This window comes from Prionailurus bengalensis, chromosome B4 (genome assembly GCF_016509475.1).
Source record: "Prionailurus bengalensis isolate Pbe53 chromosome B4, Fcat_Pben_1.1_paternal_pri, whole genome shotgun sequence".
Taxonomy (NCBI): Eukaryota; Metazoa; Chordata; class Mammalia; order Carnivora; family Felidae; genus Prionailurus; species Prionailurus bengalensis.
The window spans coordinates 130,071,335-130,085,231 of NC_057358.1; the positions used below are offsets into that span (position 1 = coordinate 130,071,335).

General features: G+C 42.7%; 1 protein-coding gene across 36 annotated transcripts in view; it reads right to left on the reverse strand.

Annotated features, from left to right (window-relative positions):
- RBFOX2 (RNA binding fox-1 homolog 2) overlaps positions 1 to 13,897 on the reverse strand; it is a 291,584-nt gene that overhangs the window by 65,896 nt on the left and 211,791 nt on the right. Inside the window, exon 2 of one of the 36 annotated variants that reach the window (XM_043563649.1) lies at positions 9,969 to 9,973. The exons of the other annotated variants lie outside the window; for them this stretch is intronic. Within the exon in view, the coding sequence (XP_043419584.1) occupies positions 9,969 to 9,973 (5 nt within the window). The remainder of the gene's footprint in view (positions 1 to 9,968; positions 9,974 to 13,897) is intronic. 36 annotated transcript variants of the gene reach the window in all.

Sequence of the window (13,897 nt, forward strand, 5' to 3'; positions counted from 1 at the left end):
TGGGGTAGGTGCAGAGAGAGAGGGAGACCCAGAATCCGAAGCAGGCTCCAGGCTCTTAGCTGTCAGCACGGAGCCCGACGCGGGGCTCGAACCCACAAACCATGAGATCGTGACCTGAGCCGAAGTCGGACGCTTAACCGACTGAGCCACCCAGGCGCCCCATCATTATGTGATTATTTCTAAGGTGAGTACAAAATTCTCTGAATATTCTCTCTGCACTCCTACAGAGACGTATGCATGCAGACACATACACCCCACTTTGGCGAATCTGTGATTCCCAAACAGGCCCGTGACCATATTAAAGTTGATTAGTTACCAAAGAGTCAAAAATTTTCCTGGAAACCAAGTTTTTAAAAATGCCAGGAAATTTCTCACACAAGAAAAGGTGTAAGAGTTGAAATCAGTTTGGGCCATTAGTATTTTCTTCAGGACACTCTCTGTCCCTTTACAGTGATTCTCAGAGGAAAACAAGCCAACTTCGTTCAATTACAATTCATAGCAATAGGCAGGGTGACGTTATTAGTTAAATTCTCAAAACCAGACAACATAGGTCTCTAGGTTTTAAGAGTGCAGAGTTCAGAGGAAAGTATATTATTAAAAAAATACTGTTTGTATTTCAAGACAGGGATTTACTTAAGTCTTGGCTACTAGGTTAATAGTTTAAAATAAAGGTTCCTTAAATTATAAACACTAGAGATAGAAAAAAAAATCCCCAGACAAAAAAAATTAAGAGTTCTTCATAATCACTGCCAGCTAAGGGTAACAGCACACCAAGAAACCTCTCCATGTGATAACCTTTCCCAGATGCTTACCTGGAATTCAGTGTGGTATCTGAAATATCAATCAAGTATGCAGGAACTACAGGGAATTGTTAGAAGGGGCTATTTTGGCGCTATGGCCCCTCTCTCACTTCTGTTCTAAGTTCAGATACAAAAGAGTTTGGATCTTGTAGGACAAATTTTGCGAAGGACCCATCCTCCCCACCCCCTTGACCTCCCATTTCATTCCATCCCATCAAAAGCAAAGCCTTTTTTTTTTTTTTTTCACTGAAGATACACAAGTCTGCAAAGTCTTAGACCACTCTCCTGTAAGTAGCTGGCAGAGACGGACAAATGCTTCAACATGTCAGCACTTTGATAGGCTCCCCCCATCCCCACCATATTTTATTTTATTTTTTTTAAATTTTTTTCTTCCAACGTTTATTTATTTTGGGGACAGAGAGAGACAGAGCATGAATGGGGGAGGGGCAGAGAGAGACACAGAATCGGAAACAGGCTCCAGGCTCTGAGCCATCAGCCCAGAGCCCGACGCGGGGCTCGAACTCACGGACCGCGAGATCGTGACCTGGCTGAAGTCGGACGCTTAACCGACTGCGCCACCCAGGCGCCCCCCCCCCCCCCACCGTATTTTAAACATCATATCATTAGGCAATCAAAGAAAACCTGGGTTTATGTCATTTGGTTTCCTCCTGCTTGTGAGCATCATTTCCATCAAGCAAGGGAGCAATTATTCCTCCTTCTGTCTCAGTCCCAACTATCCTTCTTTCCCCTCAGTTCAAGAGATGATTCTCTACCCACGGAGAACTGTAGGAAACGGAAACTTTCAGCATCCTTTTCTAAACATTATCGCAGGCTTTTGACATTAACCCGATGGCCATTAAACTCCTACTATATCTCCAACAAAATGAATCCAAAGCTGCAGAAAGATCTCACGCTATTTTTAAAGAAAGGTTCAGCCATCGTTGCTACATTAAGTTCTTCTGCAAAATCCAACAGAACAAATGTACAAAGATAAATGGAGAAATACATGACGATGGATTGGAAAGCTTGACAGTCTTAAGATGACCACGTACCCCAAATCCCACAAACTCGCATCAGTGCGCCCCAAGCCCCCACATCAATGAATGAAACAGAAGAGAATAGTACAGTCAGTATTAAGGCATCAAGTCAATTCAGTGGGAGAAAGGGAAGTCTTTTTCACAAATAAAAAAAGTTGAATACCCAATGGGGGGAAAACAAAACAAAACAAAACAAAACAAAACAAAACCTCAACTCATCCCATGTATACAAAAGTTAACTTGAAAGAGATAACAAACCTATATATGAGTGTTTTAAAACTTCTAGGGAAAAAAAAAAAAGGATAATCTTCACAGCTTTGCAATAAACAAAGACTTCCTGGGTCATAAAAAACAAGAATTACTGAAGAAAAAATAGATACACTGAACTCCATCGAAAATTTAAAACTTCTTGCTCCTTTGAAAGGTACCACTAAGATAATAAAGAGACAAGATGTAGACCGGGGGGCAGCATTCGCAATACACTCACTTAGCTGGCAAAGAACACCTATGCAGAATCTACAAAGAATTGTTACAAATTGTAACAAACAGAACAAAGCATGTTTTTGAAGATGGGTTAGTGACTTTAACAGACAACTTCCCACAAAAAGATATCCCGATGGGCAGAAAATACATGAATGTGCGGCTCAGCAGCATTAGTCATCAGGGATCTGAAATTAAAACCAAACAGGAGGCACCTGGGTTGGCTCAGTAGGTTAAGTATCTCACTCTTGATCTTGGCTCAGGTCATGACCTTGCGGTTCACGGGATCGGTTCGTGGAATCGAGCCCGGCATCGGGTTCTGTGCTGACAATGCAGGGCCTGCTTGGGATTCTCTCTTTCCCTCTTTCTCTGCCCCTCCCCTGCTTGTGCTCTCTCCCTCTCCCTCCCAAAATAAGTAACCTTTAAAAACAAAAAAAACCTGAGCTAGCATTTCGTGCCCACTGAAAACACGGAACGTTGATAAGGGTGTGGAACCACGAGAACTTTCATATGCCGCTTTTGCCAAAGTGTAGAACAGTATATCCGCTTGGTAGAACTGTTCTGCGGTTATCAAGTTAAAACGCTTCTTGTATTTACCCAAGGGAAATAAAAGCACGTGTGTGCAAAAACACTCGCACAAGTATGTTCATGGAAGCTTTATTCATAATAGCCCCAAACTGAAAAATGACTGTCTTGAAATCAATAGGAAAATGGATAAACTGTGGTTGGTTCATAAAATGGAATGTTACACAACACAAAAAGAATGAACTACCTACCGACAGCAGGGATGGACCTGAAGGGCCCTGCTGAATGAGACATAAATCTATCATAACAGAAGCGAGAAACTAGTTTTCTCTTTTCTTGGTGGGGGGTGGGGGGGGGTGGGGAGAGTGTTGATGGACATCTAGTACTATGGAACATTCTAAGATGATGGAAAGGTTTTATTTCTTATTAAGGATGGTGGTCCCAAATTGTTAAAATTCATTAAACAGAACACTTGCTAAGAATGTTATCACATTTGTTAATTATAACAAAGGAAAAACAAGACATAAAAAACCACCGGCAAACATTACATATTACACACACACACACACATATAATTTTTTTTTTAATTTTTTTTTAACGTTTATTTATTTTTGAGACAGAGAGAGACAGAGCATGAGCAGGGGAGGGTCAGAGAGAGAGGGAGACACAGAATCTGAAATGGGCTCCAGGCTCTGAGCTGTCAGCACAGAGCCCGACGCGGGGCTCGAACTCACGGACCGTGAGATCATGACCTGAGCCGAAGTCGGCCACTTAACCGACTGAGCCACCCAGGCGCCCCTATAATTTTTAATGTGTACTTATTTCGAGAGTGAGACAGCATGAGTGAGGGAGAGGCAGAGAGAAGGAGAGAAAGAACCTTAAGCACGCTCCATGCTGAGCATGGAACCCAGTGCAGGGCTCAACAGTGAGAATGGGACCTGAGCTGAAATCAAGAGTCAGATGCTTAACCGACTGAGCCACTCAGGCGCCCCAGCAAACATCACATTAAACTGTGAAATACCAGTCATTATTAGAAATCACAGATAACTGCGCTGTCACTATTATTCCTTCTATATATAAAAGCAAGTACAAAATGGAGATCAAGATAATACAGAGACAAGTTACCCTTACAAATGTAACTATATACTTAGAAACACCAAAAGAACTAACTACAAACCAGCAGACCTAATAATAAAATTTTGTCACATTTATGCATAACTATTTTAAAACCAGCAGTGGCCAGTTATTCAAAAGAGCAACAAAATGTGTAGTATAGAACACACGATGTAGGATGCAAAACAAGGCCTGAATAAATAGAAAGATACATTTTGTTTCTGGAGGAATGCTTAATATAAAAATGTTAATCCTTGCCGAAATAAAATGTATACGTAATGCCACTTTTAATCAGAAGCAAATGGTGTCTAGGGAAGAAAACAGGCCTAAATACTTTTCTATTTGCTACGTGAAACACTCCTAGGAAAGTTTAGAAAAGGAAAAAACCATGAGGTGAGGCATGTTCTATCAGTATGTTAGGACTTGCCATAAAGCCACTGTGGCTCAACACTATGGGGGCGCCTGGCGGGGAGGCGGAGGCTCAGTTGGTTAAGCATCTGACTCGGTATCAGTTCAGTTCATGATCTCATGTTTGTGAGACTGAGCCCTGCATGGGGCTCTGGGCTGACAGCGCAGGGCCTGCTTGGGATTCTTTCTCTCCCTCCCCCGCCCCCCCCAATAAACAAACAAAACTTAAAAAAGAAACAACGGTAAGAATATACACAGTGATTAACAGAACATGATAATCCTAAGACAGATTCAAGTTTCTACAGAAAATGAACACTTTTCTACAGAAAAGTAGCACTTCACTCTGGTTGGGGAAAACGGTTTAGTTACCACATGGTATTTGTAAAAGTTGGCTATCCAAATGAGCACTTCACGGTGCCTAGTCCATACCAGAAAAATTCGAGAAGGAATAAAATCTAAGAGAACAATGAAAACTATGCAAATACAAGAAAACTTGAGAGCATAACTGGGGCCTGGGGGATTCTTAAATAAGGCAGGAAACCTAAAAACTAGGAAGGGGAAAAAAAAAAGACATGTGGCTGTGTAAGTTAGGAAGGAAAGGAGAAGGGAAGGGGGGAGAAATGGGCTTTAAAGTCAAAAGGAAAACCAACCAGGGAGAAAAGAACTGCCACAGACGAGACAGACAAGGGGTTGTCATCACTAACGCAAGAGTAGGCTACACAAATTCAGAAACACACCTGACAACAGAAAATGAGGCAAAGAATATACCTGAACAATTCACAGAAGATGAAATGTTCAATCGCAAATGACTGGTACCATCAAAATGTTCAATTTCACTAACAAATGGAAACACATAGTAACAGCAAAACAAGTCCAATTTTGATTAGTCATCTAATCAATAAAAAAAAAAAACTGAACAGTTTTATTGAGGTGTAAGTGACATACACAACAAACCGCATCTACTTATTTGTACCGTGAGCCTTGACAATTACAACCCAAGTGCACCCATGAAATCATCCTCATCTTCAAAACAGGAAGCATATCTACCCCAAATCTCCTCAGGCTCCTAATAATAAACAGGTATTACATTTGTAATGAAGCCTACAAAAGTCTTCTTTTTTAACTTTTTTTTTTTAATGTTTATTTATTTTTGACAGAGAGAGAGACAGAATGTGAGGGGGTGAGGGGGAGAGAGAGAGGGAGACACAGAATCCGAAGCGGGCTCCAGGCTCCGAGCTGTCAGCACGGAGCCCGACGCAGGGCTCGAACTCACGGACCACGAGATCATGACCTGAGCCGAAGCCGGACGCTCAACCGACTGAACCACCCAGGTGCCCCGTTTTTTTTAAATATAAAAGACAATGACATGAAAAATGGAATCAGTAAGAGGAAGCCGAAATGCTAAAGCACTGAATTACTGTGCTATCCTCAAGAAAATGGTAGTGACATTATCTAGAGACAAAAATGTATCACGGTCTTTCACTTCAAAGTTATAAGGCATCAAAATTCAGCTGTCTCCAGTGTCCAAGAACCATTTCTAAGTGGTATTAAGGAGTGCTTTACGTAAAAATCTTCCCTTTGTTTAGTTTTTAGAAATTATGCTAGGAAAACCTTGAATTTTTACCTATAATTTTTCAGGGAAAAGGTGTGTCTTTGTCACCCATCACCATAGAAGTTCTTTTCATTATTTCTATCTAGGCTGGGGTATTATACACGACTTCTCCTCAGCTCTCCTGGGTGTCCGAAGAGAGAAATAAAATAACCCTCTCCCTTCGTCAAGTTCCACAGGGCCGTATCCATATCCACCTACCCACCTACCTGCCCGTTGCATGAGGCACACTGCTTCCAATTTTTTCTAAATTTTTTAATGTTTATTTATTTTTGACAGAGAGAGAGACAGAATGTGAGGCAGGGTGAGGGGGCAGAGAGAGAGGGAGACACAGAATCCGAAGCGGGCTCCAGGCTCCGAGCTGTCAGCACAGGGAGCCCGACGCAGGGCTCGAACTCACGGACCACGAGATCATGACCTGAGCCGAAGCCGGACGCTCAACCGACTGAACCACCCAGGTGCCCCGTTTTTTTTAAATATAAAAGACAATGACATGAAAAATGGAATCAGTAAGAGGAAGCCGAAATGCTAAAGCACTGAATTACTGTGCTATCCTCAAGAAAATGGTAGTGACATTATCTAGAGACAAAAATGTATCACGGTCTTTCACTTCAAAGTTATAAGGCATCAAAATTCAGCTGTCTCCAGTGTCCAAGAACCATTTCTAAGTGGTATTAAGGAGTGCTTTACGTAAAAATCTTCCCTTTGTTTAGTTTTTAGAAATTATGCTAGGAAAACCTTGAATTTTTACCTATAATTTTTCAGGGAAAAGGTGTGTCTTTGTCACCCATCACCATAGAAGTTCTTTTCATTATTTCTATCTAGGCTGGGGTATTATACACGACTTCTCCTCAGCTCTCCTGGGTGTCCGAAGAGAGAAATAAAATAACCCTCTCCCTTCGTCAAGTTCCACAGGGCCGTATCCATATCCACCTACCCACCTACCTGCCCGTTGCATGAGGCACACTGCTTCCAATTTTTTCTAAATTTTCTAATTTATTTCTGAGAGAGACAGCGAGCGAGCATGTGCAAGCAGGGGAGGGGCAGAGAGAAGGGGAGACACAGAATCCGAAGCAGACTCCAGGCTCTGAGCTGTCAGCACAGGGCCCGACACGGGGCTCGAATGCCTGAACTGCGAGATCATGACCGGAGCCAAAGTCGGACACTTAATCGACTGAGCCGCCCAGATGCCCATGAAGCATGCTGCTTCAGAAGCCCTCATAGGATGTACTGGCCTAAAGTCAGATATGAAAGACACAAATTCACATTCAGGTAGACTGGTGAACGTAAGAGAGTAAAGACCACCAAAGGTGTCTGTAGATCTACACTCCAACTCCAGGCATAAATACAATCTCACCGTATGCAAGAAGGGTCTACTCAATAATCGGTAAGGCTAAAAGACAGTCTCCCGGTTATGATTAACATGGCAAAGGGGACTCGCTTTCCTCGCTCAGAGGTAGCTCCTTGTAGACTCACCTGCTCTGGCCTCCAGTCTCCACCCCCCCCAGCCCTGCTGGGAGTGAGGTACCCGCACACCAGTTCACAGAATTGACTCTCCCACGGGGGCAGGCCTTACAAAGCTGGCCCAGTCAACTGAATAGCCACATCGATTAGCAGTGGGGGCTAGGGGAAGAAAGGTAAAAACATTTTATAGGATCTACGTGCACCCTTGGCGCTATGTGTTTCAAAGAAATACGAGGCAGGCGGAGGCTGAGCGGTTTCCTGAAAAAAGGGGAAATGTAAGTCTTTGCTAAAAGGTCAAAAAGAAACTCTCAGTAGATTATTTTGCCCCTTATAGGAAGGTCTTTTATTTTTGTGGAAAGAAAAACACATTAGGTTTATATGCTAAGGGAATGAAATTGGAATAGGAGTGATTCTGCGTTTTATTTCATACACTCTACAATGTCTGAAAGTCTCCCCAAGTATTTATTACTACTACTACTATAAATGTTAAATGGTTTCAGATTTCTATTAAATTTCCAGGCCATATTCCAAGGTTATAAGTTCAAAAGCGAAGTACTTTGGCCTCTGGGCAAACTATGAGACAATAGTTCACATGATCATTTCTAGGCAAGAATTTACCTCTATGTTTAATATGAAAATGTTTTGTTTTTAAAATCATAGGCTAATCACAGGCTTAGGTGTATGTCAGCTGAGAAAATGAATTATTAACTCTTACGCTCTACAAAACTAGACGTGATTTCTCTTCTCCCTCATGTGGCAGTCTGTAAATTTTCCCTTTCACAAGACAGACAACAAAGAGTACTATATGCAAGTCAGGTTTCTATCTCACTTAACAAGAATCTAATAAAGATTTCATTTTAAAGCCCCTTTCTTCCCTAGAATATAAATTCTGACTTTTGTGAAAGATGAGAAGAAAAAACAAACTGTGCTCCCTTTCAGTCCTTTGCACTGTCTCCCAGGGTAACGCAAGTTCCCTGAGAGCAGGTCTGCCGGCCCACCAAGCGGAGCCCGCAACTTCAGGATTCGCTGTTCCGCGTGCCGCGGGTATTCCAGTCTGCTGACTTCACACCTCCCTCACGTCCATGCTCCAATGTCAGCTCTCCTGACCGCTCTATTGAAACTCTCGGCCCCGATTACTGTCTTCTCATCTATAATAATACTGCATTTATTTCGTCTCCTCTGTTGGAACGTAAGTGAGAGGTTTTGCCTGTTCGGCCCACCGATGCATCCCCAGCACCGAGAACGACGTCTGGCATGGAGCCTCACGGCACTACTCTTACTTAAGGGGTTTGCATGAGCAGAACAATAAAACCGAACATCCAAGATGAAGACTGGTCCCCAATTTGTAGAAAGCTAACCGTGAGGACAGAAAGGTTACATCGAATCCTAATATCCACATGAATTTAGTACAGGAATGGACAGGAAATTATAAAGCAATTCTTTGGTTAACTGGCCTTCCCATCAGCAACATAATTTACAACAATACTAAAAAGTGAGATCTTCCACATTTTCAAACAAAGCTACCTGCATTTCTAACGCTCTGGTTTAAAAAGTAAGAAGATACAAATGAGTGACAAAGCTGCTTTTCTAAAGTTATTTTTATTTTCTAAAAGCTGTTTATTTATTTAGAAAGTGTGAGTGGGGGAGGGGCAAAGGGAGACAGAGAGAGAATCCCAAGCCTGCTGCTTGGATTCTGCCCGTCCCCTGTGTGTGCACTCACTCCCTCTCTAAATAAATAAATAAATAAATACATACATACATACATACATACATAAATACATAAATACATAAAATACTTTAAAGCTATTTTTAAATCGGAGGAGGAGGAGACGAGGAGGAAGGAGGAGAAGAAAAAGAAAAACCCTGAAGAGACCTACATGAAACAGATAAATTTGGGATATAACATTATTTCATATTCAATAATCATTCAACAAACCAATTCGATACCCTGCGATCTCACTGTTGTTTTACTATCTACACAAAAGTTTAAGGAGAGATATAGTAAGAGGACAGAAAACAGTATTCTACTTCACATAGAATTCAGGCCAGTGTGACTCAACACTTTTTAGGGTGGCATCTCTGATTAAAGCTCAAGGTGATGCCCAGAAAGGAAGGTAAGGGATATAGTGACTGATGACAGTGTTTTCAGTGTATTATTCCCCAATACAAATTTGTTTATTCCATTACTTAAACACTACTTAAAATATTATCAAATCCACCTGAGACCCAATAAAAGCCACATTTTACCAAGAGCAATGTTGAAGTGTATGGTTAGAACATAATTTGAATCTCGGCTTTGCCACTTACTATAGCTGTAAACACTTAAATATGTTGTTACCTAACTTCCCTGCACTTCAGCTTCTTCATTTATACATTTTCTTAATGTTTATTTATTTTTGAAAGAGAGAGAGACAAGTGTGAGCGGGGGAAGGGCAGAGAGGGAGACACAGAATCCAAAGCAGGCTGCAGGGTCCGAGCTATCAGCACAGAGCCCGATGTGGGGCTCGAACCCATGAACTGCGAGATCATCACCTGAGCTGAAGGTGGATGCTTAACTGACTGAGCCACCCAGGCGGCCCCCAGTTTCTTCACTGATAAAATAGCGATGTTAGTGCCACACCTTGTTGTAAAGAATTGGTAAGATAAAATGTGAAGCTGGGGTGCCTGGGTGGCTCAGTCAGTTGAGCCTCCGACTTCGGCTCAGGTCATGATCTTGCGGTCTGTGAGATCGAGCCCTGCGCCGGGCTCTGTGCTGACAGCTGGGAGCCTAGAGCCTGTTTTGGATTCTGTGTCTCCCTCTCTCTCTGCCCTCCCCCGCTTGTGCTCTCTCTCTCAAAAATAAACACTAAAAAAAATTTGTTTTAAAAGGGAGATCTTTCCATTATTCTCCTTTTACAGACCAAGAAACCAACGTTTAAAAGCGTTAAGCGTTTTACCAAAAAACCACTTAGCTAATACGTGGCATAAGCAGACTCAGATCCAAACCAATTCTAGGGCTGGTGCTGCTAGTCACTGAGCCATGTGGTATCTCCAGTGGGGTTCTCTTTCTCGCAGGCATGTCATACACAGCTCCCATCCATTAATCCTGTGTTGCAATGAGTCGGGACTTCTACATTCCCCAAATACGGTGCCTTCCCAAATCTCAGCCAGACTGCTATAGCAGGGATCAGTGCTGGTCCCCATGCGGTATTCCCTACCAAGAGGATTCATGCCTAATGAAAATGTAGCCGGACATCAAGGATCACCTCAAATAATCCCTTCTCCACGAAGCTATCCCTAGAAAGGAAGTACGACATAAAGCGCGGGTCAGCAGACTTTTTCTATAAAAAGCCAGATAGTATTTTAGGCCTTGCAGGCTGTCTGATTTCTGATGCAACTAACTACAGGACTCCACTGTTACAATGCAAAAGCAGCTGTAGACAGTATGTAAATGAGCAAGTACGGCTGTGTTCCAGAAAAACTTTACTGATGGGCACCGAAACATAAATTTCATCTAATTCTCACATCTCAAAATATTCTTCTTCTTTTGACTTTTTTTTTCTACCCATTTAAAAACGTAAAAATCATTCTTAGTTCACGAGCCTTACAAAAACACGCAGCGGGTCAGGTCTGGCCTGTAGGCCATAGTTTTTGGACCCCTGGTGTAAAGGAAACAGATTAAGGTTTAGAGCCAAATGAACCTGGGGTTCAATCCTGACTTGGTAACCTGTTAGTTGTGTAGCTTTTTTTTTTTTTTTCAACATTTATTTATTTTTGGGACAGAGAGAGACAGAGCATGAACGGGGGAGGGGCAGAGAGAGAGGGAGACACAGAATCGGAAACAGGCTCCAGGCTCCGAGCCATCAGCCCAGAGCCTGACGCGGGGCTCGAACTCACGGGCCGCGAGATCGTGACCTGGCTGAAGTCGGACGCTTAACCGACTGCGCCACCCAGGCGCCCCAGTTGTGTAGCTTTGAACAAGAAACTAAGCCCCGGTTTTGTCACCTGGAACACAGACATAACCGCCATCTACTGTGAGGCTAACCCAAGACAAAGAACCAACGGTATCTAGACCAGGATCCAACTGAGCAGACTCTTAGCAAGTGTTGCACCCCCATTTCCAGTCAGAAGAATTTCCCTCCTCTCCTGTATTCCCATAGCACTTGGCTTGCACTTCAAATGTGTACAAGATATTTAAATTCAAAGCCTTATACTTATCTCGGTAAGTGCCTTATCTCTATTAAAAGCTTCTTTATGATGAGTGGCGACTGTTTTGTACACTGTAGAATCCCATACCGGGCCTAATAAATATTAAGCAATAAATAAAAATTTTAAATAAAGGATTAAGATGGGAAGTCACACACAGGCACACTACAGTAGCAAACTGCTTCGTTTGGCTAGAGTAGAGAGTGTAACTAATGAAGGATAACATATAATGAAACAAATGTTGTCTTGGGTTGATATCAAATTGGAGAAGAATGTTGGGGTAGGAAGAGAGAAATGGTAGAGTACCATTAGGAGAGAAAAGAAATCAACATTTATGTGCTAGTGCTTTAGATTCACGATTTCCTTCAATCTCACAAACACAAAAGCTAAGGACGTCTTTCACAGGGCGCCTGGGTGGCTCAGTTGGTTAAACATACGACTTCGGCTCAGGTCAGGATCTCATGGCTCATGGGTTCAAGCCCCACATAGGGCTCCGTGTGGACAGCTCAGAGGCTGGAGCCTGCTTTGGATTCTGTATCTCCCTCTCTCTCTGCCCTTTACCGCCCACCCCCCGCCCCCCGCTCTCAAAAATAAAGAGGAAACATTAATTAAAAAAAAAAAAATTAAAAAAAAAAAAAAAAGAATGACGTCTTTCTCCTTTCAATCACATGGAGTACTAAAGGTGATACATTACCATACATGGTCTTCTGGTATACAATGTGAACTCTGCTAAATGTTTTAATTCTAAAATCAAATACACAATCACAGCAAACGGTTCCTGTCACACAGAAAAAATGTATAACCCAGGGGCCAAGTCTCAACCCCTTTATCCGCCTATTCCCTCACCCACAGCAATCTGAGAGCTTTGATTGCTACCTACCTACGGGTGACTTCCAAATATTTTTGGGTCCAACCATGTCCTCTCTCCCATGCTGTCATGGGATGCAGAGTAAAAACAAAAAAGAGCATGAGCCTGAAAGACAGACCTGAGTTAAAATCCCAATCATACCATTACCAGGTACAGACGAATTACGCAAGCCTTTCTAGCCTGCTTCTTTAGCTGCAAAACGGACTGTTTACCATAGAGGCTGTTGCACAGATGCAAAGAGAGTAAGTGAAACTATGAATACAGTGCCAGACGTCCGACTCGATCATACCCTGCATCCGGTTCTTCCGGGGGGCACTCTTCCTCCTCAGATCCCATCCTTCTGCCCCCCATGTCCCACTTACACTGCAAATTCTGTGTGTCTAAAAAGTGAGTTTAGGGGCGCCTGGGTGGCGCAGTCGGTTAAGCGTCCGACTTCAGCCAGGTCACGATCTCGCGGTCCGTGGGTTCGAGCCCCGTGTCAGGCTCTGGGCTGATGGCTCGGAGCCTGGAGCCTGTTTCTGATTCTGTGTCTCCCTCTCTCTCTGCCCCTCCCCCGTTCATGCTCTGTCTCTCTCTGCCCCTCCCCCGTTCATGCTCTGTCTCTCTCTGTCCCAAAAATAAATAAACGTTGAAAAAAAAAATTTTTTTTTAAAAATGAAAAGTGAGTTTATTACGGTCTTTTCTTATTTCTGCTGGTTGAGTTAATCATGTTCCCGGTCTAAAAGGCCTACTTGGAAACTCTCCCTTATCCTTTCTGATGTTTTGCTCTATAGTGAGTATCCCAATATCCAAATCTGTTCGGTACGGACGGTTTTAACTAGTATTCCTTGGTAATGAAGAGCCATCAAAATAGGAGAATAGCAGAGTTGTAGCTCATGTAATGATAACAGGATGTGGGATATACTTGGGGGCTGGCAATTAGGGGGCAGAAATAAGGAGGTGTTTGTAGCATACTGGAGAAGATGTGGACCTAAGCAGGGTAATGGGGCCAAGAAAACGGAGTCAAAAGCTGCTGTGGGGGAATTTAAGGAACGTGGCAACCAACCAGTTACAGGCAATAGGCAGAACAAGATGGCTTTTTAAGATTTATAGTTGCAGACTCACTATTCAGGACCCACGCACCCACGCACTTTCATCAGTACTGGAAAGAAAAGTTTTCTCATTATTCACAAGTCACACTGCTTGGGGTAAACGAGTCTATGTTGTTATTGTTTCTTAAATATATTCTCTGTTATATGGAGTTATTCTGAGTATTACTTGAATCCGTTATTTACTGACATTTAAGCACCTACAACATCCTAGTCTTTAACATCAGGGGGAGGGGAGGCACAAGGGCAAAAATAAGATTTTGCTTTTTTTTTTTTTAAGTTTATTTATTTTGGGAGGGGGAGGGGCAGAGAGAGGGAGA